The sequence below is a fragment of the Rhinoraja longicauda genome, chromosome 28 (assembly GCF_053455715.1).
Source record: "Rhinoraja longicauda isolate Sanriku21f chromosome 28, sRhiLon1.1, whole genome shotgun sequence".
Taxonomy (NCBI): domain Eukaryota; kingdom Metazoa; phylum Chordata; class Chondrichthyes; order Rajiformes; family Arhynchobatidae; genus Rhinoraja; species Rhinoraja longicauda.
The window spans coordinates 27,192,203-27,216,656 of NC_135980.1; the positions used below are offsets into that span (position 1 = coordinate 27,192,203).

The following is a 24,454-nucleotide window of genomic DNA, read 5'->3' on the forward strand; positions in this document are numbered from 1 at the left end:
CCCCATCCGGACCAAACTCAGATCCTGGGGGGACAGGGCTTTCTCCATCGCTGCTCCCACCCTCTGGAACTCACTACCCCAAACCGTCAGAGACTCCTCCTCACTCACCACATTCAAAACATCACTGAAGTCTCACCTGTTCAGCACTGCCTTCAATCATTGACCGTCGCTCCACCTTATTCATCCTTTTCTGTTCGTTTATTTATTTATTTTTATGTTTTATCTAATATGTAAAGCGTCTGAGTTTCTAGAAAAGCGCTATATAAATGTAATGCATTATTATTATTATTATTATTATTATTATTATTACTAGTAAAATAAGGTAACCAAAAGTAAATGTACCAAACCACCTCCCATTAAATCCATTTCTGAAGCAAGAAAGTGATGGTGTTGGACTGCAACAAATAACCAGCCGCCGTATCTCTGAGCAATGTAGGCCCTGAACATCTTTCAGACGAGTCAACAAACCACAGGCCCTGTTGACCTTACAGGTGGATGTAAAAGATCCTTCATGCTATTCTGAAGAGAAAGGGGATTTTCCGTCATACATATTTATCCCTCGGGCAATATTCTTGAAACAAATGATCACACTGTTGATTTGCATCCTTTTGACTGACAAACGTCTCTTCCCTCACCTTCCCACAAGCTTACTGCCGCTTTCTATTTTGGATACAGAAAAGGAGTTTAACTGGTTGGGCAGAAGGAAGACATTGATGATGAAGCTGCAGCATTACTCTGCCTTGCGTCCTGACTACCCGGCTCAGACGGACTGTTGGGAAACGGACTGTTGGGAAACGGCAGTTGGAGATGAAAAGTTCTAGTGAGGGTAGTTGGCCATCAGTCTGAAGAAGGGTCTCGACCCGAAATGTCACCCATTCCTTCTCTCCTGAGATGCTGCCTGACCTGCTGAGTTACTCCAGTATTTTGTGAATAAATACCCAGCTCAGACGGCTCTCTTAAAAAACACAGCTAGGGGTTTTCCTCGGTGCTTTAATGAGTGGCCTGTAAAGCTGAGAGTATGTAAACTGAGCAATCAGCTGCAAAATGGCAGCGCTGGTGTTAAATTAATGGCTCGGGTCGATGAGGACTCCATCAAAGGTATTTATTCACAAAATGCTGGAGTAACTCAGCAGGTCAGGCAGCATCTCGGGAGAGAAGGAATGGGTGACGATTCGGGTCGAGACCCTTCTTCAGACTGATGTCAGGGGGGCGGGACAAAGGAAGGATATAGGTGGAGACAGGAAGATAGAGGGAGAACTAGGAAGGGGGAGGGGAGGGGAAGAGAGGGACAGAGGAACTTCTTCCTCCGTTCCGTAAGAGCTAATGTTTCACCACGTGGCGTCGGCCACATTTTGTGGCATAAGTACATGCTCACCAGTTTAAAGTTAGTTTATATGGCGTGACCAGAGATGCTACAAAACTTCCCCTCTCTTGTGCTCAGTGAAATATTATTCTAAGGCCCAATTGCCTGGCAATGACCCTTCATTAGTCATGCTAAAGTTGGCCGTGTGATATATCAGATCATTGGCAGTATTAGATACCGTCGTGGTGTTTAAGAGCCTTTCAGGTGGGCATGTGGAATTGCAGGGAAATGGAGGCATGTGGATCATTTACAGGCGGAGGAGATCAGGTTAAATCGGCATCATGGTCGGCATGGAAATTGTGGGCCGAAGGGCCCGTTCATGCACTGTACTGTTGAAGGTAATAGAACTGAATCTCGGAGACAGATTATAACATTGTTGCTGCTCCATAAAGCATACAGGACATCTTCATTCATGGATGAATTATCAGGCATATTGAAATTCATCTTTTAGTCTATTTAGTTTATTATTGTCATGTGTACCGAGCTACGGTGAAAAACGTTGTTGTTGTATGCTATCCAGTAAATAGAGCATATATCCACTGATAGAGCACGGTGGCGCAGCGGTAGAGTTGCCGCCTCACAGCGCCAGAGACCCGGGTTCAATCCTGACCCGGTTTCCTCCCACACTGCTCGGGCATACAGGTTTGTAGGTTAATTGCTTGGTGATTTTGTAAATCGTCCCTAGTATGTGTAGGATGGTGTCATTGTCCGTGGATCGCTGGTCGGCGCGGACCTGGTGGGCTGAAGGGCCTGTTACCGTGCTGTATTTCTAAACTAAACTAAACTGTACCTGATTTCATTCAAGCCATCCACAACGGACAGATACGGGATAAAGGGAATAGGTGAATTGTTCTGTAGTATTTGGACCTTTGAAATGTCTTTACTGCAAGGTGGAGTGGCTGAGAAACAAGTACTAGCCTTAGAGGGAGTACAGAGAAGGTTCACCAGATTGATCCCTGGGATGGCAGGACTTTCATATGAAGAAAGACTGGATAGACTAGGCTTATACTCGCTGGAATTTAGAAGACTGAGGGGGATCATATAGAAACATATAAAATTCTTAAGGGGTTGGAGAGGCTAGATGCGGGAAGATTGTTCCCGATGTTGGGGAAGTCCAGAACAAAGGGTCACAGTTTAAGGATAAGGGGGAAGTCTTTTAGGACCGAGATGAGAAAACATTTCTTCACACAGAGTGGTGAGTCTGTGGAATTCTCTGCCACAGAAGGTAGTTGAGGCCAGTTCATTGGCTATATTTAAGAGGGAGTTAGATGTGGCCCTTGTGGGTAAAGGGATCAGGGGGTATGGAGAAAAGGCAGGTACAGGTTACTGAGCTGGATGATCAGCCATGATCATATTGAATGGCGGTGCAGGCTCGAAGGGCTGAATGGCCTACTCCTGCACCTATTTTCTATGTTTCTATGTTTCTACTGCTCTATCTTGTAAGGCAGGAAAACACCTCCTCGGTGTCGAAACTTGTTGCTCAGTTTACTGAGATGACCATTCTTTGCTGTCTCGCCCCGACAGGTTTTGGGACCCAGGACCTGCCGCAGATCCATTTGATGACCTGCGGTACATTTGGGGAGGATTCGTCTACATCCAGGACTTGGTCGAGCAGGCAATTATTCGAGTACACACTGGAAAAGACAAGAAGACTGGGGTTTACTTACAGCAGATGCCTTACCCGTGCTATGTAGATGATGTGTGAGTACTGGAGGAGGTCCAATGTCTCGATCATTTAGAGGAGCTTCTATAACTGTGGACTTACGTGTACATGAGGCACCTTGGTCGGCATGGGCAAGTTGGGCCGAAGGGTCTGTTTCCATGCTGTATGACTCCAACTCTATAACTTCATACATGTGTTAATAAATGCTCTGCTAATGAAGTACTAGATTAGAAATTTCTCTAGTTTAATCGCTGATATCTGCAAGGTCCACCATTCACTGAACAGTAGCAGGGTACATTACCCAGAGAGCTCCCACTCATGCCGATCTAATCACTCATGTAGAGCATGCGTAAGGCCAGACGTTGGGTAGGCGTGGGCCAGATGTTCTTGTGCCTTAGCATGTGGCTCCAATTCAGTTCCTGGACCTCCACACCTGGAGGACCTCCAGGCATCCACACCTGGATTGGTGTGGTGGAATTTGGTCGGGTACCCTGAACAAAGCTTTATGGTCGTTCAAACAATGTTGTAATTGTAGGGTCATGGAACTCTAGGGAGGGTATATAATCATGAGGGAAATGGATCATGAGGGTGGATGTACAGAGACTCATGCCCAGAGTGGAGGAATCGAGAACCAAAGGGCATAGGTGTCAGGTGAAGGTGGAGAGATTTAATAGGAATCTGAGGGGTAACTTTTTCATGCAAAGGGTGGTGGGTGCATGGAATAAGCTGCAGGATGAGGTAGTTGAGGCAGGTACTATCGCAACATTTAAGTATGTTGCAATTAATAGGACAAGTACATGGTTTAGAGGGATAGGAGCCAAACACAGGCTCATGTTGGTCCGTGTGGGCAAAATGGGCTGAAGGGCCTGTTTTCACACTGTATAATTCTGAGTAATAAGTCTGTAACAAGTAATGAGTCTGAAGAAGGGTCTCGACCCGAAACGTCACCTATTACTTCTCTCCAGAGATGCTGCCTGACCCACTGAGTTACTCCAGCTTTGTGTGCCTAACTTCAGTTTAAACTAGCATCTGCAGTTCCTTCCCACACACTATGAGTAATAATCTTTCTGCTCCTTACTTTAAGCCTCTGTCCTCCAGTTCTTGATTCCCCAACTCTGGGAGTCTTGAACCAAAGGCCTGCTGGTTTAAAATGAGAAAATCAAAGGAGCTCTTTCCACACTGAGTGGTGTTATGTGGAAGGAGTTGCCAGAAAAGGTGGTTGAGGCAGACATGATTAGAACATTTAAAAAGCACTTTGGACAGGTATTTACTTCGGAAATGCATTGAGAGATATCGGCCTAATGTAGGCAAATGGGATTAGCACGATGCGCTTCATATTGAATGGACAATGTGGGGCGGAAGGGCAATTACTGTGCTGTTCAATTCATTGATCCGTGATTCTATGAGAAGTTCAAGATTCATACCATTTTAAAGATGACTATCTGGAATTCATTCACCAAACCAACAGTTGTTAGCAATGGCATAGTTTTCCAATTACAATTTTCAAATCGGACAACGTAGAAGCATTGAAATGTAAAAAAATGTTTTATTTTGGGGTTTGTTGTATGGATGAATTTAGTTGGGCAAATTGTCTGCTTTACTGATAACAACCTTGTCACATAATGGAAATTTGCCCAGTGCTCTAAGGTGTTTCACGGGCGGGCTTCAGTTTGGGAAATTTGAATTTGAATTTGATTTTTGAATTCGTAATTTGAATTTGTAATTTGAATTCGTAATTTGAATTTGTAATTTGAATTTGTAATTTGAATTTGGTCTGTAGCGACTAATCCATGAATCCCACATAACCAGCTCAAAGTGTTTACCATCACATTACTAAAGCATTGATTCCTTGCCAGCCGTCTCCTTAAGCTCTCGCTTTCTCTCACAAACACAGATTCTTGTTTGCACTTAGTTCCTGGCCTTTTTGCTGATTTCCGGTCCAGTGTAGACTTCAGAGATACAGCAACAGAAATCTCCAAATCATTATCTTCAAAGACGTACAGGTTTGTAGGTTATGTGTAGGAAGGAACTGCAGATGCTGGTTTACACCAAAGAATAGACACTAAATGCTTGAGTAATTCAGCGGGACAGGCAGCGTTTCTGGAGAGAAGGAATGGGTGACTGAGCAGTCTGAAGAAGGGTCTCCACCTGAAACGTCACCCTTTCCTTCTATATAGAGATGCTGCCTGTCCCGCTGAGTTACTCCAGTGTTTAGTGTCTCTTTTCAGGTTTGTAGGTTAATTGGCTTAGTATAATTGTAAATTGTCCCTCGTGCGTGGATCGCCGGTCGATGCGGACTGGGCGAGCCTGTTTCCTGCTCGGTATCTCTCAACTGAACTACTAATTCCTAGCTATTAAGCTGTTCTATTTCCAATGAATGATAATGACATTTTTTTTTTTTTTTCTTGAATCAGCTTCTTGCGAGTCCTGAACCGTTCCCTGCCCCTCTTCATGACGTTGGCCTGGATTTACTCGGTCGCAATGATCATCAAGGGGATGGTGCATGAGAAGGAGGCGCGGCTCAAGGAGACGATGAAGATGATGGGGCTGACCAACGGAATCTTGTGGATCAGCTGGTTCATCAGCAGCTTCATCCCTTTCCTCATCAGTTCTGCCTTCCTCATTTTAATCCTGAAGGTAAATGGCTGTCATGGGATGAAATCTGTAGGAACCAACTGCAGATCCTGGTTGATACTGAAGACAGAGTGCCGGAGTAACTCAGCAGGTCAGGCAGCATCTCTAGAGAAAAGGAACAGGTGACATTTCGGGTCGCAAGGGTCTGAAGAAGGGAAACGTCACCTGTTCCTTTTCTCCAGAGATGCTACCTGACCTTCTACAGTAACTACCTGACTAGTTACTCCAGCACATTGTTTCAATGTAAATGATGAAGTTATTTAAACAAGATATTATCTTGCTTTTCAATTAATTTTAACGTGGAAGATTATGTGCAATGCTCTTGGTCTATATATCAATGAAGATTCTTAAACTACTTTTTTCTGAATGATCATTGGTACTTATCTCTTTGTTTAGTTTAAGGATGTGATTATCTATGTCACTCTGGGGTTGAGTACGAACCTTGAATTCCTAGAAATCGTTTAGTTTATTGTCATGTGTACCGAGGCACAGTGAAAAGCTTTTTAGTTGCGTGCTATCCAGTCGGTGGAAAGACTGTACGTGGTTACAAGCAAGCTGTCTGCAGTGTACTGATGCAGGACAAAGGGAAGATAGACACAAAAAGCTGGAGTAACTCAGCGGGTCAGTCATCATCACTGGAGGACAGGAATTACAATACAATGCAATATCCTTTATCAGTCTGAAGAAGGGTCTCAACCCGAAACGTCACCCATTCCTTCTCTCCTGAGATGCTGCCTGACCTGCTGAGTTACTCCAGCATTTTGTGAAAAAACAATATCCTTTATTGTCATTGTACAAGTACAACGAGATTTTGACTGTCGCTTCCATATCGATGCTATCAAATCAAATATTTAAATAAATCACGGCGAACATGTAAACAAGAAGGGGGGGGGAGGAAAAAAGAAAAGGGGGAACAAGGTAAAGTGCAAAAAAAGGTTCATACAGGGGTCAGTTGTGCCAGATGACCCTGGGGGCTGAGACAGATGATGGTGGGCTCTCAGCAGGACCGATTCAGAGCAGCGATAGCTCTAGGGATGAAGCTGTTCCTTAGTCTGGAGGTGCGGGCGTAGAAGGCATTGTACCAATGGAAGTAGTTCAAACAGACGGTGGCACGGGTGTGTGGAGTCCTTGTAGATGCTGGTGGCTTTCCTGAGGCAGCGTGCGTTGTAAATGTCCTCCAGGGCTGGCAGCTGTGTCCCAATGATTCTCTGCGCTCTGCAGACGACCCGCTGCAGAGCTCTCCTGTCCCCTGCCGTGCAGCTGAGATACCACACGTAGATGCCGTATGTCAGTATGCTCTCTGTGGTGCAGCGGTAGGAGGTCATCAGAAGCTGTTGTGGCAGACCGACCTTTTTTTGTGTTCTCAGGAAGAACAGCCTTTTTGACAAGCACAGTGGTGTTGGTGGACCATGTGAGGTCCTGTGTGCCCAGAAACCTGAAGCTGGAATTGGTGACGTTTCAGGTCGAGAGACCCTTCTTCAGTGAGAGTTAGGGGAAAGGGAAACGAGAGATATGGACGGCGATGTAGAGAGATACAGAACAAATGCATGAAAGGTATGCAAGGAGACAGGCCATTGTTAGCTGTGATCTAGGTCAAAACGAGTTACAGACAATGAGACTCAACACGACAACTAGTACATGACTTGAGAGGGGTAGAAGCCCCACAGAAGGGGTTGCAAGGGTTACTTGAAGTTAGAGAAATATGTTCACATCACATTTATTCGAGTGAGGAAGTCGATGCATAATTGTTTGTTCATCTGCTAATTAATGATGTGAAAGGTTCATTTAGATCAGATTTCACTTTCAGATTAAAAAAATGTCAGATTAGTTCTAATTGTTAATGATCGTTTCTCTTACTGTGCATTGTAAGTGGAAAGATCAGCCTTTGGAATGGTTCCCATCTTCAAATATTGTACTTAATGGTTTTTGTGGTAATCTTCCTCTTTATTTATCGTCATTTTGCTTTATATTACTATCAATACCGCCCTTTGAAATTTTCTGATTTACACAAAAGGAAATTAAATTAAAATTTCTTTATGTTGGACAATCCAAGAAGGGACAGACTCAGAATTATTTCCTCATTTTTATCAGATATTTAATGTAGTTAGGCAATTAAACTGTGCATTCGTCTGTCTGTTTATTGATCTGTGGATTTCTATTCATCTGAGTGGGGTGTGTTCCCATGAAATTCATTTTCTATTCCGATGAGTTTGAGTAAAATGTGGATGGGCTGTGGAGACGAGAGAGACTGCTGATGATAGAATCTTGAGAAACCAAAGGAGCTGGAGGAACAGGGGGTCGGGCAGCATCTGTGAAGGGAAATGGACTGAGGACAGTTTGGGTTGGGGCCCTCCTTCAGATTTGAGGATTAGTTAATAGTGGTCATGAGAGGTGGACAAGATCTCAAGGGGATGGACACAAAATGCTGGAGTAACTCAGCAGGACAGGCAGCATCTCTGGATAGACTTTTCGAGCCGAGACCCTTCTTCATTAATTAGCACAGGAACAAACGATTATGCATAGACTTCCCCATCCTAATAAATGTGATGTGGACATATCAGAGATGCTGCCTGTCCCGCTGAGTTACTCCAGCATTTTGTGTCTATCTTCGGTGTAAATCTGCAGTTCCTTCCTCCGCTACAGATCTCAAGGTGGCTGTGATAACTCTCTCCACATCATCTCTATTAATGCATTTAATGGCACTTTGAGAGCCCCAGATTCCTGATGAACTGTGTTGTAAATTCACAGCAGAGTTTGGCGTTGTCGATTTGAAAGTAGAAGCTGCTCTAACCCAACACAGATCCAATGCCTGTTGGGTCAGCCCAGTTAGATGGCCACAAATTGCTCTAAAATAGCCAAGTTATACGGAGAGGAGAATAGCCAGGATTCCTGATCTGTCAACTTATTTACATCGGCGAAACCAAGCGCAGGCTCGGCGATCGCTTTGCTGAACACCTGCGCTCGGTCCGCATTAACAAAACTGATCTCCCGGTGGCCGAGCACTTTAACTCCCCCTCCCATTCCCAGTCTGACCTTTCTGTCATGGGCCTCCTCCAGTGCCATAGTGAGGCCCACCGGAAATTGGAGGAACAGCACCTCATATTTCGCCTGGGCAGTTTGCAGCCCGGCGGTATGAACGTCGACTTCTCCAACTTTAGATAGCTCCTCTGTCCCTCCCTTCCCCTCCTCCTTCCCAGATCTCCCTCTATCTTCCTGTCTCCACCTATATCCTTCCTTTGTCCCGCCCCCCTGACATCAGTCTGAAGAAGGGTCTCGACCGGAAACATCACCATTCCTTCTCTCCCGAGATGCTGCCTGACCTGCTGAGTTACTCCAGCATTTTGTGAATAAATAAAATTTCCTGATCTGTCCAGTCAACTGGATGAAAATATGGGTTAAAGATAGGATTTCTCAACGTTATAGCTTGAATAAAAAGTGCCTGTAAAATGTCTACTTGGGAGAGATAAGAGGGCCAAGGAATTGTCTCCCTTGAGATGCTGCCTGACCTGCTGAGTTACTCCTTCACTTTCTGTCTATCTTTGATATAAACCATCATCTGCAGTTCCTTCCAATCACATCATAATATTTCTGTATAGGAATATTGATTTCTGTAACTTCAAGTAACCCTTGCTTTCCCTCTCTCCGTCCCACCCCACCCTAGTTCTACTCGTTTCGCTGTGCTCCTGATTAATTTTACTATTTGTATGCCTCGTTGTCACCTTCCCCTCATCCAACAATGAACCATTTCCTTGAGCATCGTCTGCTTTGATCTGTTCTTTTCACACTTTACATGTTCCTTTACATGTTCCAAATCTCGTTTCCCTCTCCCCCGACTCTCGGTCTGAAGAATGGCCTCCACCCGTGACGTCACCCATTTCTTCTCTCCAGAGATGCTGCCTGACCCGCTGAGTTCATATTTCATATTTCAGATACAGCGCGGAAACCTTTTCGGCCCACCAAGTCTGCGCCGCCCAGCGATCCCCGCACACTAACACTATCCCACACACACTAGGGACAATTTTTTACATTTACCCAGTCAATTAACCTACATACCTGTACGTTTTTGGAGTGTGGGAGGAAACCGAAGATCTCGGAGAAAACCCACGCAGGTTACCGGGGAGAACGTACAAACTCCTTACAGTACAGCACCCGTAGTCAGGATCGAACCTGAGTCTCCGGCGCTGCATTCGCTGTAAGGCAGCAACTCTACCGTTGCGCCCTACTCCAGCATTTTGTGTCTTGTCTCCGGTGTAAACCAGTTCCTCCCGATTGCATCTTTGGCCGTTCAGTTCAAAGAATTGTGTTTTCAGCTTCGCGGTTTTGTGTGTTTCTTTGCAGAAAGGTGGGATTCTGCCGTATAGCGACCCCTCCGTGGTATTTGTGTTCCTTGCAACCTTTGCTGTGGCCACCATCATGCAATGCTTCCTGATCAGCACCTTCTTCTCCGGAGCAAACCTGGCCGCGGCGTGCGGAGGAATCATCTACTTCTCCCTCTACCTTCCGTATGTGCTGTGTGTCGCCTGGAGGGACCACGTCACCTACCCTCTCCGAATATTCGCGGTGAGCTCAACAGCGTCATTGTCCTAAAACCCTAGACCGTCTAATACCGTGTTTACCAATTGAAAACCAAGGGAGGAGGTTTAAGTAATGTTCTGAGCAAGATGCTACTACTTTAGCTTTTACTGGAATGATAAATTGGGGGGGGGGGGGGGGGGGGGGAGAAGGGTGTAAAGGTCAAAAGATATAATGGATGGACAATGTATTTATTCACAAAATGCTGGAGTAACTCAGCAGGTCAGGCAGCATCTCAGGAGAGAAGGAATGGGCGACGTTTCGGGTCGAGACCCTTCTTCAGACCCGAAACGTCACCCATTCCTTCTCTCCTGAGATGCTGCCTGACCTGCTGAGTTACTCCAGCATTTTGTGAATAAATACCTTCGATTTGTACCAGCATCTGCAGTTATTTTCTTATACTACATGGATGGACAATGTGATGTTCGATCAATGACTTGTTTATGTATGTATGACCGAGACAGTTGAGTGAGCTAGTCCTTTGGTTTGGAAGTAAGGTTATAAGTTCTTAAGTGATGGGAGCAGAATTAGGCCATTCGGCCCTTCAAGTCCACTCCGCCATTCAATCATGGCTGATCTATCTTTCCCTCTCAACCCCATTTTCCTGCCTTCTCCCCATAACCCCTGACACCCGTACCAATCAAGAATCTATCAAACTCTGCCTTAAAAATATCCATTGATTTGGCCTCCACAGCCTTCTGGGGCAATGAATTCCACTGATTCACCACCCTCTGACTAAAGACATTTCTTTCTCTTCATCGCCTTCCTAAAGGATCCTCCCTTTAATTCTGCTGTGTCTTTGGTCCGAGACTCTCCCGCTAGTGAAAACATCCTCTCCACATCCACTCTATCCAGGCCTTTCACTATTCGGTAAGTTTCAATGAGGTCCCCCCCCACCCCTCATCCTTCTAAACCCCAGTGAGTTGAGGCCCAGTGCTGTCAAACGGCCAAACCATCTATTGCCACCCAAGTGCAGGCAGAAATTTCCCGATGTCAAGTTCGGGTCCAAGACTTGGGGGCAGTGACTTAATATCAACCACAGGGTTCGCCCACAAGCTGCTTATATCACGAGCACTGAGTGTACAGTAAATAGCAAAGATACTAGAGGTGCAAGATAGACCACTCCGTTGAAATCGCCCATACTGAAGTGTAGTGCACAAAATAGCGGAATGTCCGCCATTTTAGTAAGCAAAACCCGCCTCTCGTAGTGTAATCAGTGTTGTGGGGGAACAGTATGTGTGATGATACCATAAAAATGCAGAATATATCTCATCTATCAACTCACAGATTTTTGTTATTTTTCTTTTTAAATGTTTCCGTCTACTAAAATGGCGCCGTGACATGCTACGGTTTTTAGGGTCGAGTGGTCCATCTTGCTCTGCTCTATTATCTCTGGTAAATACCACCATTACGTAAACAGAACTATGCCTAATCCTCGTTGAATAGTGCATGATATGACTCCTTTGAAATGGGAATAAAATGGTGAAGAGTTTTCATCAATGAATTCATGTATTCCAATGTATTCATCCTTTTGTGAGTGGCAAGGAAATAGCCTTTTACTGAGTGCAGGAAGAAGCAGATGATACAAATATTGGATGGGGGTGGGGTGGGGGGGGGGGGGAGGCTTCAGGAAACTATAGACGTCTAGCTGGAAAAGTGTCAGATAGAGAACTATGGCACAGGAATAAACAATGAGTGAGAGGATATTGAAATGTGTGGAGGCACATGCACTGCATTACCACAGATTCTAGATTTGCCGGGCACTTTTGCTGATAGGAAGCTGATTGAACTTTATTACCTTCCGTCACAGTGAGGAATGTAGAATCTGCTGTGGTGGTTGTTTATGTTAAATTTTACCTTATGTGGCTGTGTGTCTTGTTGCTTTTTACTTAGTATGGCTGTATGGTGACTCAAATTTCACTGTACATCTGACAACAAATTGAATCTTGAATGAAATCGGGCGGGTGTAATCCATAGTTACAGCCAGTGTGGTCGTGAGAAAAATGACGGAGTTCACAAAACTACATCGGACAATTTGAAATGCAGAATAAAAATTGACTCCTAAATCTGGGAAAATTAATTGAGTTAACACACAATGCAAAAGAATGAACAAAAGTCAATTTTTGTCCAGTGTCCGTATGAAAGAAAATAGCGACACAGTTTTCTCTGAGTATAATTGCTTTATAACGTGGGGATGCAAGGTATTATGTTATTTCTGACATCTCTCGTGTCTTTGATCACAGAGCCTTTTGTCTCCAGTTGCATTTGGCTTTGGATGTGAATATTTCTCTCTCTACGAAGAACAAGGAATTGGTATACAGTGGTTTAACCTTCTTTCCAGTCCAGTGGAAGATGATGCCTACAATTTTATTACCTCTATCATCCTCATGCTGTTTGATGCTGTCCTCTATGGCATTGCCACATGGTACATTGAAGCAGTGTTTCCAGGTAAATCATCATTTCATCAAGTTTATTATGTCGGCAGTGCAATGCAAACAATCCTTTGGTGCGGTCTGAAGAAGGGTCTCGACCCGAAAGGTCACCCATCTCCTCCATCCGGAGATGCTGAGTTACTCCAGCATTCTAGAAACATAGAAACATAGAAAATAGGTGCAGGAGTAGGCCATTCGGCCCTTCGAGCCTGCACCGCCATTCAATATAATCAAGCCTGATCATCCAACTCAGTATCCCGTACCTGCCTTCTCTCCATACCCCCTGATCCCTTTAGCAATAAGGGCCACATCTAACTCCCTCTTAAATATAGCCAATGAACTGGCCTCAACTACCTTCTGTGGCAGAGAATTCCACAGATTCACCAGTCTCTGTGTGAAAAAAAACGTTCTCATCTCGGTCCTAAAAGACTTCCCTCTTATCCTTAAACTGTGACCCCTTGTTCTGGACTTCCCCAACATCGGGAACAATCTTCCTGCATCTAGCCTGTCCAACCCCTTAAGAATTTTGTAAGTTTCTATAAGATCCTCCCTCAATCTTCTAAATTCCAGCGAGTACAAGCCCAGTCTATCCCGTCTTTCTTCATATGAAAGTCCTGCCATCCCAGGGATCAATCTGGTGAACCTTCTCTGAACTCCCTCTATGGCAAGAATAACTGTGTCTATCTGTGTCTGTCTCTTCGGTGTACACCAACATCTGTAATCCCTTCCTACACATCCTTTGACTCAAATGGGGTTGGATAAAGCAGGGAAATATATTTTTAAACAAATTCCATTATTAATGTCCTGAAAATACAAATAAAACATTATTTTTGCTCAGTTAGTTCATAAGCATTCTGTGGCACATGGCATTGAGCTAAGCAGATCAGGATCTCCCAAGTTCGGTTGCTGCAGAATTCAGTGCAGATGCTCCCTGACTTGCGATGCTTCGATTTCCGATAAATCGACTTTATGACGTTGCAAAAGCTGGGCAACGGCAGCGAGCCGCAGCTCGTTTCCGGTCACGCGGTCGGGTGTATTTAAATGCGTTTTCGACTTACGATATTTTCGGTTTACGATGGATGGGTTTATCGGAAGGTAACCCCATCATAAGTTGAGGAGCATCTGTAGTTGCTGTAGTTTCTAGTCTCTAGAATACCACCAGAGGCTAGAAACAATGACGAATCATTCAGGACTCGATCGACACATTGAGCATTGTTGGGAGATGCATGCTGGGCGAGGGTTTAGTTTAGTTTAGTTTGGAGATACAGCGCGAAGCAGACTCTGAGGCCCACCGAGTCCGGACCGACCAGCGATCTCCACGCACTAACACTATCCTACACTAGGGACAATTTACGCTTATACCGAGCCAATTGACCTACAAACCTTTACGTCTTTGGAGTTTGGGAGGAAACCGAAGAAAACCCACGCTGTCACGGGGAGAATGTACAAACTCCGTACAGACCGCGCCCATAGTCGAGATCGAACCGGGTCTCCGGCGCTGCAAGGCAGCAACTCTTAAGTACAAGAGTTATGTGAGTTATGTTAATTAAGAGTGTTAATGTGCAATGGCAGATTCTGGTAACATTATTGATGTTGTTTGCAGGACAATATGGAGTCCCCAAACCCTGGTATTTTCCCGTGCTGCGGAGTTACTGGTGTGGAGAACTCTACTCAGATGCCAATCTGTTGCAACATTCTGATAATGGAAACACAAAAAAAGGTGACCGCTTCAGAACCCATTGGTTCAGACCCAATATTTCCGATGTGTTAAACCTTTGTGTACAGGCGTTCCTCAACTTACGACGGGGTTACTTTCCGAGAAAACCTATCGGAAACTTAAAATATCGTAAGTCGGGTCGCTGCCGTTTGAACCAGCGCAAAGTCGAAATATTGTACGTCGAACCATCGAAAGTTGAGGAGCACCTGTATTTTGATGAGAATGAAAATCAAACGTTCCTTTATGGTTATTTTGACATGCGTACTGTTTATATTCAGGACAACAATGCAACCGATGTTTAAATATGTCTTTCGAACGCTACCTAGAGGATTTGTTCCAGATGAAGCATTTGGAAACTTGCTACCAATGTCTTGCTTGATTGACTGTTACTATATTATCCCATGTGACATGCCACAGTGAAGTTCTTTGTTTTGTACACCAAAGTATGCAAAGAGTCGCCACGTAAAGGGCGCCAACAAAGTTACTAAGGGTTCAGTGTAGTCCGCAATGGTCCCCCTTTGTTCTCTCGGCAGCCCCCCTCCCCCTCCCCCCCCATGCCAGGTTCCTCTTTGTGACCCCCGGTTTGTCCAGAGATATTCACAGGCTACGTTGCCCTTGTATTGTCGTGCACTGAGTCTCAACCTACCTCACAGGTTGTCAAAGTAAAATCAGTGTGAATTCTACACCTCATCCAAGCAAAGGAGAATTGTGAAGAGGGACAACGAGGAAGAGCCTTGCAGCGGTAGAGTCGCTGCCTTCCAGCGCCAGAGACTCTGGTTCGATCCCGACTACGGGTGCGGTCTGACACATTCTCCCCGCGTCCGCGTGGGTTTTCTCCCGAGTGCTCCGGTTTCCTCCCAATCTGTAGGTTAATTGACTTTTGTAAATTGTCCCTAGGGTGGAGGATAGAACTAGTGTGCAGGTGATCGTTAGTTGGCGGGGACACATTGGGCCAAAGGGCCCGTTTCCTTGCCGTATATGTAAACTGAAGGTGTCGTGTCACATGCACAATCAAGGAAGTCTACCAACTATTCTTCCATCTGGAGATAGGCTGAACAATTCGAGGTAGACACAATGCTGGAGTAACTCAGACTGCAGAGTATGAAGAAGGGTCTCGACCCGAAACGTCACCCATTGCTTCTATCCAGAGATGCTGCCTGACCTGTTCAGTTACTCCAGCATTTTGTGTGTATCTTCGGTGTAAACCAGCACCTGCAGTTCCTTCCTACAAATTTCCTGAACAATTGGAGGTGTCCTTCAGCTCAGTTCTTCATGTTTGTTACTTCCTGACGTGACGATAACTCAAGGCTGTGAATGTTTTTTTAAATGTTTTTGTGTATTTTTCAGTCCACCTGGAGAAGGAGCCGACTCACCTGACGTTGGGCGTGTCCATCCAGAGGCTGGTGAAGGTTTACGGGCAAGGCAAGAAGGTGGCTGTTAATGGACTTAGCCTTAATTTCTATGAAGGGCAAATCACTTCATTCCTTGGGCACAATGGAGCTGGGAAAACAACTACCATGTAAGCATGTTTGGTGGGAGTGTTGGCATTCATGGGAGGTTTCTAGCCTACAATGTTGCTATTGTTTCTACTGAAGATAGCCACAAAATGCTGGAGTAACTCAGCGGGACGGGCAGCATCTCTGGATAGAAGGAATGGGTGACGTTTTGGGTTGAGACCCTTCTACAGATTGAGAATCAGGGACGAGGGGGACACAGAGACAAGGAAGGGTCAGATGTGAAACCAAGACATCAAAGGAGATGGGGTTCAAGGAAAATGTAGAATAGACCATTGTTAGCTAGGAGAAGGTGACAAAGAACCATCCAGAGAAAAACATTAATCAGGGGACAGTCAGACTGGTTGGAGAACTAGGAAGGGGGAGGGATGGTGGAGCCCACAATGGTCCATTGTTGGCTGCGGAAGAGGTGATAACGAAGGGGTATATGGATGGGAGCAGTGGAACTAGCAGGACGACCAGGGTGGGGGACGGATGGAGACAGAGGGTTACTCGAAATTAGAGATGTCAATATTCATGCCGCACCGACCTCTCCACTAACGCTGCTGCCAGGCTCCAGCCGACCCAGGCCCCCGCTGACCCAGGGCCCCGCTGACCCAGGCCCCTGCCGTGGGCCCAGGCCCCAGCTACCGGCCCCGCTGAACCAGGCCCCGTCGACTCTGTCGGCCCCGTACTCCGACCAGCGAGGCTCTGGCCTCTGCCTTTCCGCGGCCCACCGGCAGACGCCTCCTGCAGCATCCCTGTTCAAATAAAGCTCACAGGCTCACCCAAGACCTATCTAGCTTTCCTGATATTTGAGAAATGTAGCGTGTGTTTCCCAAGGTAGCCATGTACCAGCTATGCATTTTCAGCTTTGCGCTTTTTTTACACTGATGTTTCCATTATAGTTTGACACTCTGTTTGTTATTTCCTACAAGGTCCATCCTGACTGGTTTGTTTCCACCCACCTCTGGTACAGCATATATTCTGGGCAAAAATATCTTCACCGAGATGGATACCATCCGAAAGTCCCTGGGGATATGTCCACAGCACAATGTGCTTTTTGACATGTAAGTATCTCTGTAATATGGACACTTGCTTCATGGTGAGGTGGTGAAACAGTACAGTCCTTACAGCGCCAGAGGCCAGAGTTCGATCCCGACTACGGATGCTGCCTGTTTGTACGTTCTCCCCATGACCACATGGATTTTCTGTGAGATCTTCAGTTTCCTCCCACACTTCAAAGACATACTGGTTTGTAAGTTAATTGGCTTTGTACAGATGCATATTGTCCCTAGTATATGTAGGATAGTGTTAATGTGCGGGGATCGCTGGTCGGTGTGGACTTGCCGGGCCGAGGAGACTGTTTCCGCGCCGTAACTTCTAAATTAAACTAAAATCACCAGATTACAGGACGGATATATAAATTTATTTATCCAGAAACATTAGGGGCGGCGCAGTGGCATTGCAGTGCCAAAGACCCGGGTTCGATCCTGACCACGGTGTTTGTACGTTCTCCCTGTGACCATGTGGATTTCCTCCGTGCTGTGATTCCCTCCCACATTCCAAAGAGGTGCAGGTTTCTAGGTCAATTGGCTTCGATAAAATTGTCCCCACTGTGTAAGATAGTGTTAGCGTACGGGGTGAACGCTGGCCAGTGCGGACTCGGTGGGTCTAAGGGCCTGTTTCTGCGCTGGAACCTCTAAAATAAAGTCAAACCACCTTTCTGGCACATGGGGAGCAGTTTCTTCAGCAACATCTAAGACGGTTGGACTGTCAATTAACATGGAGGCAGGCCGTACACACACTGTACCAAGGTGTTGATTGTGAAGGACCACGTTAATAATTCCTGTTGTCTGCATTGCATATGGTTTACATTTACTAGTGTAGCGGCCAGCTTCTCGTCTATATCAATTAGCTCCCAAGCTACCACTTGCATAGACCGGGTCAGCGATAAGCGTAATGACTCGAACAACTAATAACAGAGATCCTCTGTGACGTTTAATAGTTAGTCGTCTTTATTTGAAGGTGCAATAAACATATTGGCATATCTCTTGTCATCGACTGGTTATTAATTGCCGGATAAAATTCCATATCTTACCACAGTCTATGCGATCGTTACGAATTGCCAGATATAAATTCGACACAGTTTGTATTAATTTTCTAGTTAATAAAACTTACAGGCGATCACATCATGGCTGATAAATCTTTTGGCGGAGCTTCTAGCTGACCCTCTGTCAGCACCTCCCAGCTCACACACTCTGCCAGCACGTACCCAACTGCCCGTACTCTGGCTCCGCCCAGCCCCTACGTAAGCATTGCATTAACTCTATAGTGTCCAAACTACAGCAGAATACAAGGTAATGATATTAATAAGCAAAAATAACTAATAACTGCAAAATGGCTCCCACAACTAGTTTGTGCAAACAAAAATCTATGCAGTCCATACTTTATATCCCAGTGTCTCTTGCACCCTATTTCCAAACCTAATCTGTAAAAAGCCAATGGAATGGTAATGCTGACATTCATTAGTCTCTCAGTCACGCGCTGTTTATAATTGCCGACGTTTTGCTTAGACTGACCGTGGAGGAGCACATCTGGTTTTATGGAAGATTGAAGGGTCTGACGGAGGAAGAGGTGAATGAAGAAATAAAGCTGATGATCGACGATGTGGGTTTAGATCACAAACGCCAAGAACAAACGAAGAATCTCTCGGGTGAGAACTCCGTTCCTCGCTTTCTCCCAGAGTACGTGTTTGCTGTGATTCCTGGCGTCGTAAGTGTGCGTAAATGATCTATCTGTGCCTTTACTCTCAGGCGGCATGCAGCGGAAGCTCTCGGTTGCCATCGCGTTTGTTGGTGGGTCTAAGGTTGTTATTTTGGATGAGCCGACGGCCGGCGTTGATCCGTATTCGCGGCGAGGAATATGGGAGCTCCTGCTCAAGTACAGGAAAGGTGGGTCACGTCCGACAGCGCACAACAAATGAACGGCAAATGAACTTACTTGCGAGTTGCAGATACACAAAAAAACTGGAGTAGCTCAGCGGGACAGGCAGCATCTCTGGAGAGAAGGGATGGGTGACGTTTCGGGTCGAGAACCTTCTTCAGACTGAGAGTTGAGGGAGACACCGAGATAAGGAGGTGTAAGGTGTGAAAACAAGACATCAAATGAGGTGTGGATCGAGGAAGATGTAGAATAGACATCTCGTTTTCACACCTTACCCTTCCTTATCTCGATGTCTCCCTCTCCCCTGACTCTCAATCTAAAGAAGGGTCTCGACCCGAAACGTCACCTATTCCTATTCTCCAGAGATGCTGTCTGACTCGCTGAGTTGCTTCAGCTTTTTGTGTCTATCTTAGGAATACCCACTAGTTTGTTTCCTCCTTGCTATCACCTCTCATCAATTCAAGATTGAAAGGGTGCAGAGAGGATTTACGAGGTTGTTGCCAGGGCCTGAGCTATGGGGAGAGATTAAGCAGGCTGGGAATCTATTCCTTGGAGTGCAGGAGGATGAGGGGTGATCTTAGAGCGGTGTACAAAACCATGAGAGGAATAGATCGGGTAGACGCACAAAGTCTCTTGCCCAGAGTAGGGGAATCAAGAACCAGCGGACATAAGCTTTAAGGTGAGGGAGGAAAAATTTAATCGGAACCTGGGGGATAACATTTAAAGACTGGAGCGACTAGGCTTGTATACACTGGAATTTAGAAGGATGAGAGGAGATCTTATCGAAAAGTATAAGATTATTAAGGGGTTGGACACGTTAGAGGCAGGAAACGTGTTCCCAATGTTGGGGGAGTCCAGAACAAGGGGCCACAGTTTAAGAATATAAGGGGTAGGCCATTTAGAACTGAGATGAGGAAAAACTTTTTCAGTCAGAGAGTTGTGAATCTGTGGAATTTTCTGCCCCAGAAGGCAGTGGAGGCCAATTCTCTGAATGCATTCAAGAGAGAGCTAGATAGAGCTCTTAAGGATAGCAGAGTCAGGGGTTATGGGGAGAAGGCAGGAACGGGGTACTGATTGAGAATGATCAGCCATGATCACATTGAATGGCGGTGCTGGCTCGATGGGCCGAATGGCCTCCTCCTGCACCTATTGTCTATTGTCTATTCACACAGAGGGTGGTGGGTGTATGCAACTAGGTGCCAAAGGAGGTAGTTGAGGCAGGTAGTATTGCAACATTTAAGAAACATTTGGAGAGGTGCATGTATAGGACAGGTTTAGAGGGATATGGGTCAAACGCAGGCAGGTGGAGCTAGTGTAGATGGGACTTGCCTGTCAATTTGGGCTGAAGGGCCTGTTTCCACTATGTAAGACTCTGACTCTTAATATTTGGAGCTGCTGAAAGCAGTCCTAACCTTACCTCATCTTGTACAAAACTAACTCTTCATTGACCAATAATTGATTATTGGACTGTGCTGCGGCTGTGATGATTAACATGGCTTTCCTAAGTGGATCTCTTGTGTCATTTGTGACGCTGCAGGCCGTACCATTATACTGTCTACCCATTACATGGATGAAGCCGATCTCCTTGGAGACAGAATTGCCATCATCTCCCAGGGGAAGCTCTGCTGTTGTGGCTCTTCACTCTTCCTCAAAAACCATCTGGGAACTGGCTATTATCTGACATTGGTTAAAAAAGAACATGACAAGACCACGCCAGCTAGCTCCAGTAGCACCACCATCGGTATGAGAAAGGTACCACAGATATTGGGCTTTTATACATTGCTTTCTTTCTGTCCTCATTGATAGTTAAGGCCCATAGTAAAGGCCATCATCATGAATCGCGTGATTGCAACAAGATGGAAAAAATATTGGATATATTCAGTCTTAATTGATTGTTTTGTTTTGAAAGCTTGTAAGTCGCAGAAAGGAGTGAACATCAAAAGAGGCGAGGAATTACTTAATATCGAGGTCCGCACAGTGGCGCAGTGAGGAAGTGTTGCTGCCTCACAGCACCAGGGACCCGGGTTCGATTCTGAGCACGGGTGCTGTCTGACCACATGGGCTTTCTCCGGATACTCCGGTTTCCTCCCACACTCCAAAGATTAATTGGCTTGGTATACTTGTAAATTGTCCCTAGTGTGCAGGATAATGTTAGTGTATGGGGTGATCACAGATCGGCGTGGACTCAGTAGGACTCAGTAGGCTGTGTCTCTAAAGCCCAAAGTTCCTGGGAAAGAATGAGCCTAGATAGAGCTCTTAAGGATAGCGGAGTCAGGGGGTACGGGGAGAAGGCAGGAACGGGGTACTGATTGAGAATGATCAGCCATGATCACATTGAATGGCGGTGCTGGCTCGAAGGGCCGAATGGCCTCCTCCTGCACCTATTGTCTATTGTCTAATTTAGGTGCTGGCAGGCTACTCAACCATGAGAATGGCCTACTGGTCAGGATAGGAAGGATTGCTTTTTTAATCTTTCTGTTGTACAACATGTTCGTGCAACCTCCTGCATAACTTGTTTTTTTTCTGTAATTTAGTTTAGAGATACAATTTGGAAACAGGCTTTTCGGCCCATCGAGCCCACGCCAACTATCGATCACTAGTTCTATCCTACACATGCGTCAATTTGCAGAAGCCAATTCACCTGCAAACCTGCACGTCTTTGGAGTGTGGGAGGAAACCAGAGCACCTGGAGGCAAGGACAGGATGGGCAGAAGGACCAGTTTCCTCACAGTATCTCTAAACTAAAGTATCGCACTGATCAAAATAATTGTGATGGACGGACTTCGGTTCTTGACTATTTGTCGTTTTCTTGACATTGCTAGGATGACAGTGATTCTGAGAGAAGTTATGACACTGGGCTCGGTAGTGAACAATACAGTGAAACGGGCGCTCTGGGTAAGTTTCATTCCCTTATGATGTGAATAAGATGTGTTCCCACTTTGCTCCATTTTATTGTACATTTAAAATAATCTTGAGAGAACAGTGGCACACCCAGGAAACTGGAATACCTTAAAAACGTTTTCTACTACGTCCTCAGATCGAGTTACATGGACAGTTTAGTTTATTGTCACGTGTACCAGAGATACGGTGAAAAGCTTTTGTTGCGTGATATCCAGTCAGCAGAAAGACAATACATGATTACAATCGAGCCGTTTACAGTTCACAGATACATGATAAGGGAATAACGTTTAGCGCGAGGTAAAGCCAGCAGAGCCCGATCGAGGATAGTCCGAAGGTCACCAAAGAGGTAGATAGTAACTTAGAACTGCTCTCTGGTTGTGGTAGGATGGTTCAATTGCCTGAACATTTTTGGACCAACTTAAAAAGCTTCAATAAAAAAAACGAATGAAATATTCGCCAGGGCAGAAATGCTGCCCAACGGACGTAATCAACATAGAGGGGAGAGAGCGCCTAAATGTCAAGTCAAGTCAAGTTTATTTGTCACATACACATACACGATGTGCAGTGAAATGAAAGTGGCAATGCCTTTGGATTGTGCACAAAAAAGAATTACAATTACAGCATATAAATAAAGTTAATAAAGTTAATACATAGAAGACAAAATTTAATCCCTGGAGTTATAATAGTTAACAGTCCTGATGGCCTGTGGGAAGAAACTCCGTCTCATCCTCTCCGTTTTCACAGCGTGACAGCGGAGGCGTTTGCCTGACCGTAGCATCTGGAACAGTCCGTTGCTGGGGTGGCAGGGGTCCCTCATGATCTTGCTTGCTCTGGATCTGCACCTCCTGATGTATAGGTCCTGCAGGGGGGCGAGTGTAGTTCCCAAACGCACTACTCTCTGCAGGGCCATCCTGTTCTGGGCAGAGACACTCTGAATTTCCTCAGCAGTCTAAGGTGGTAAAGGCACTGCTTTGCCTTACCCACCAGTGCGGCAATGTGCGTTGCCCATGTCAGGTCCTCTGTGATGCGGACTCCCAAGTATTTAAAACTGCTCACCCTATCCACAGTAGACCCATTTATCTCCAGTGGCCGTGAGATCTACCAAAAAAACAATCAGCATCAGCATCTGCTCCCAGTGAAGTGCCTTGGGACATTTTCCCACTTTAGAGGCAGGATGTCAATGCCAGCTGGTGTAATAGTCAAGATGGACAAAGTGCTGGAGTAACTCAGCGGGTCAGGCAGCATCAGTAAAGGAACAAGTGACATTTCGGATCGAGGCCCTTCTTCAGACTGAGGAAGGGTCTCGACCTGAAACGTCACCTATTCCTTTTCTCCAGAGATGCTGCCTGACCCGCCGAGTTACTCCAGCATTTGGTGTCTATCTTCGGCATAATCAAGCATCTGCAGTTCCTTCCTACTCTGTTAATAGTTCCTGTCCTTTACCACTAGGTATTTCAGGACCTAAAGGAACTGCTGATGCAGGAATCTTGAGCAAAACACAAGGTGCTGGAGTCCTATCACGTTTGAACTTATGCAATGCGGCCTGACCAAAGTCCTATAGAGTGGCGTCATGAATGTGGAGATAGAGAGTGACAATAATGGGTCCCACAGAATGGCGTCCTCCAGGAATGCCTGCTGAGTCCCGCTATTCCCACCTGCTAAGTCAGTAACTTGACCCTTGTGCTTATCTTGTCCTGGGTTGTATTGTGCGGAGTCCCCCTGGGTTCAGGTGGCCTCCACGGGCGGTGGGTGAAGGCTGTGGTTCTCACGTCTCTCTCTTTGTTTTTGTATCTCCCAGATGTGTCGACTGTTTTAGCGCTGGTGCAGAAGTACGTCTCGGACACGAGACTGGTGGAGGACTTTGGCCATGAGATGACTTACATTTTGCCCTATACTGGGGCAAAGGACGGCGCCTTCGTGGAACTCTTCCAGGAGCTGGACAACCGGCTCTGCGAGCTGGGAATTTCCAGCTATGGGATTTCGGATACCACCCTCGAAGAGGTCAGCACGTGCGGAGCAGCTCGTTTTTTTTGCCCCAGCGGGGAAACAGGCCCTTCGGCCCACCTTTGGGTCCACTCCGACCAGCGATCCCCGCACACTAACACTATCCTACACACACTAGGGACAATTTACACACATACACCAAGCCAATTAACCTACAGACCTGCAATCCCCGCACACAGTTCAGTCTGAAGAAGGGTCTCGACCCGAAATGTCACCCATTCCTTCTCTCCCGAGATGCTGCCTGACCTGCTGAGTTACTCCAGCATTTTGTGAATAAATACCTTCGATTTGTACCAGCATCTGCAGTTATTTTCTTATACAAACCTGCACGTCTTTGGAGTGCGGGAGGAAACCAGAGATCTCGGAGAAAGCCCACGTAGGTCACGGGGAGAACGTACAAACTCCGTACAGACAGCACCCGCAGTCAGGATCGAACCCGGGCCTCTGACGCTACAAGAGCAGTTCAGAAGCTGGTCAGCTAGGTGGCCCACTACCGACACTCGAAATGCTTTCCATTTATCCAGTAGATCCAGGTTTAGTTTAGAGATACAGCTTGGGACCAGACGCCCTGCCCACCCAGTCCACGCCGACCATCGCTCACACGTTCACACTCGTTCTATGTTATCCCACCATCACATCCAATCCCGACGCACCTCGGGGCGATTTACAGGAGCCAATTAACCTGCAAACCTGCACTGTCTTTGGAGTGTGGGAGGAAACCGGAGCACC

General features: G+C 46.0%; 1 protein-coding gene across 5 annotated transcripts in view; it reads left to right on the plus strand.

Moving 5' to 3' along the window:
- LOC144607304 (phospholipid-transporting ATPase ABCA1-like) overlaps nt 1-24,454 on the plus strand; it is a 150,753-nt gene that overhangs the window by 76,507 nt on the left and 49,792 nt on the right. For all 5 annotated transcript variants that reach the window (XM_078424046.1, XM_078424050.1, XM_078424049.1 and 2 more), the window contains exons 14-25: nt 2,888-3,064; nt 5,441-5,663; nt 9,999-10,220; nt 12,476-12,680; nt 14,268-14,384; nt 15,729-15,900; nt 16,813-16,944; nt 18,451-18,590; nt 18,691-18,828; nt 20,358-20,572; nt 21,643-21,715; nt 23,520-23,722. In XM_078424046.1, coding sequence (XP_078280172.1) covers nt 2,888-3,064; nt 5,441-5,663; nt 9,999-10,220; nt 12,476-12,680; nt 14,268-14,384; nt 15,729-15,900; nt 16,813-16,944; nt 18,451-18,590; nt 18,691-18,828; nt 20,358-20,572; nt 21,643-21,715; nt 23,520-23,722 — 2,017 coding nt within the window. The remainder of the gene's footprint in view (nt 1-2,887; nt 3,065-5,440; nt 5,664-9,998; nt 10,221-12,475; nt 12,681-14,267; nt 14,385-15,728; nt 15,901-16,812; nt 16,945-18,450; nt 18,591-18,690; nt 18,829-20,357; nt 20,573-21,642; nt 21,716-23,519; nt 23,723-24,454) is intronic.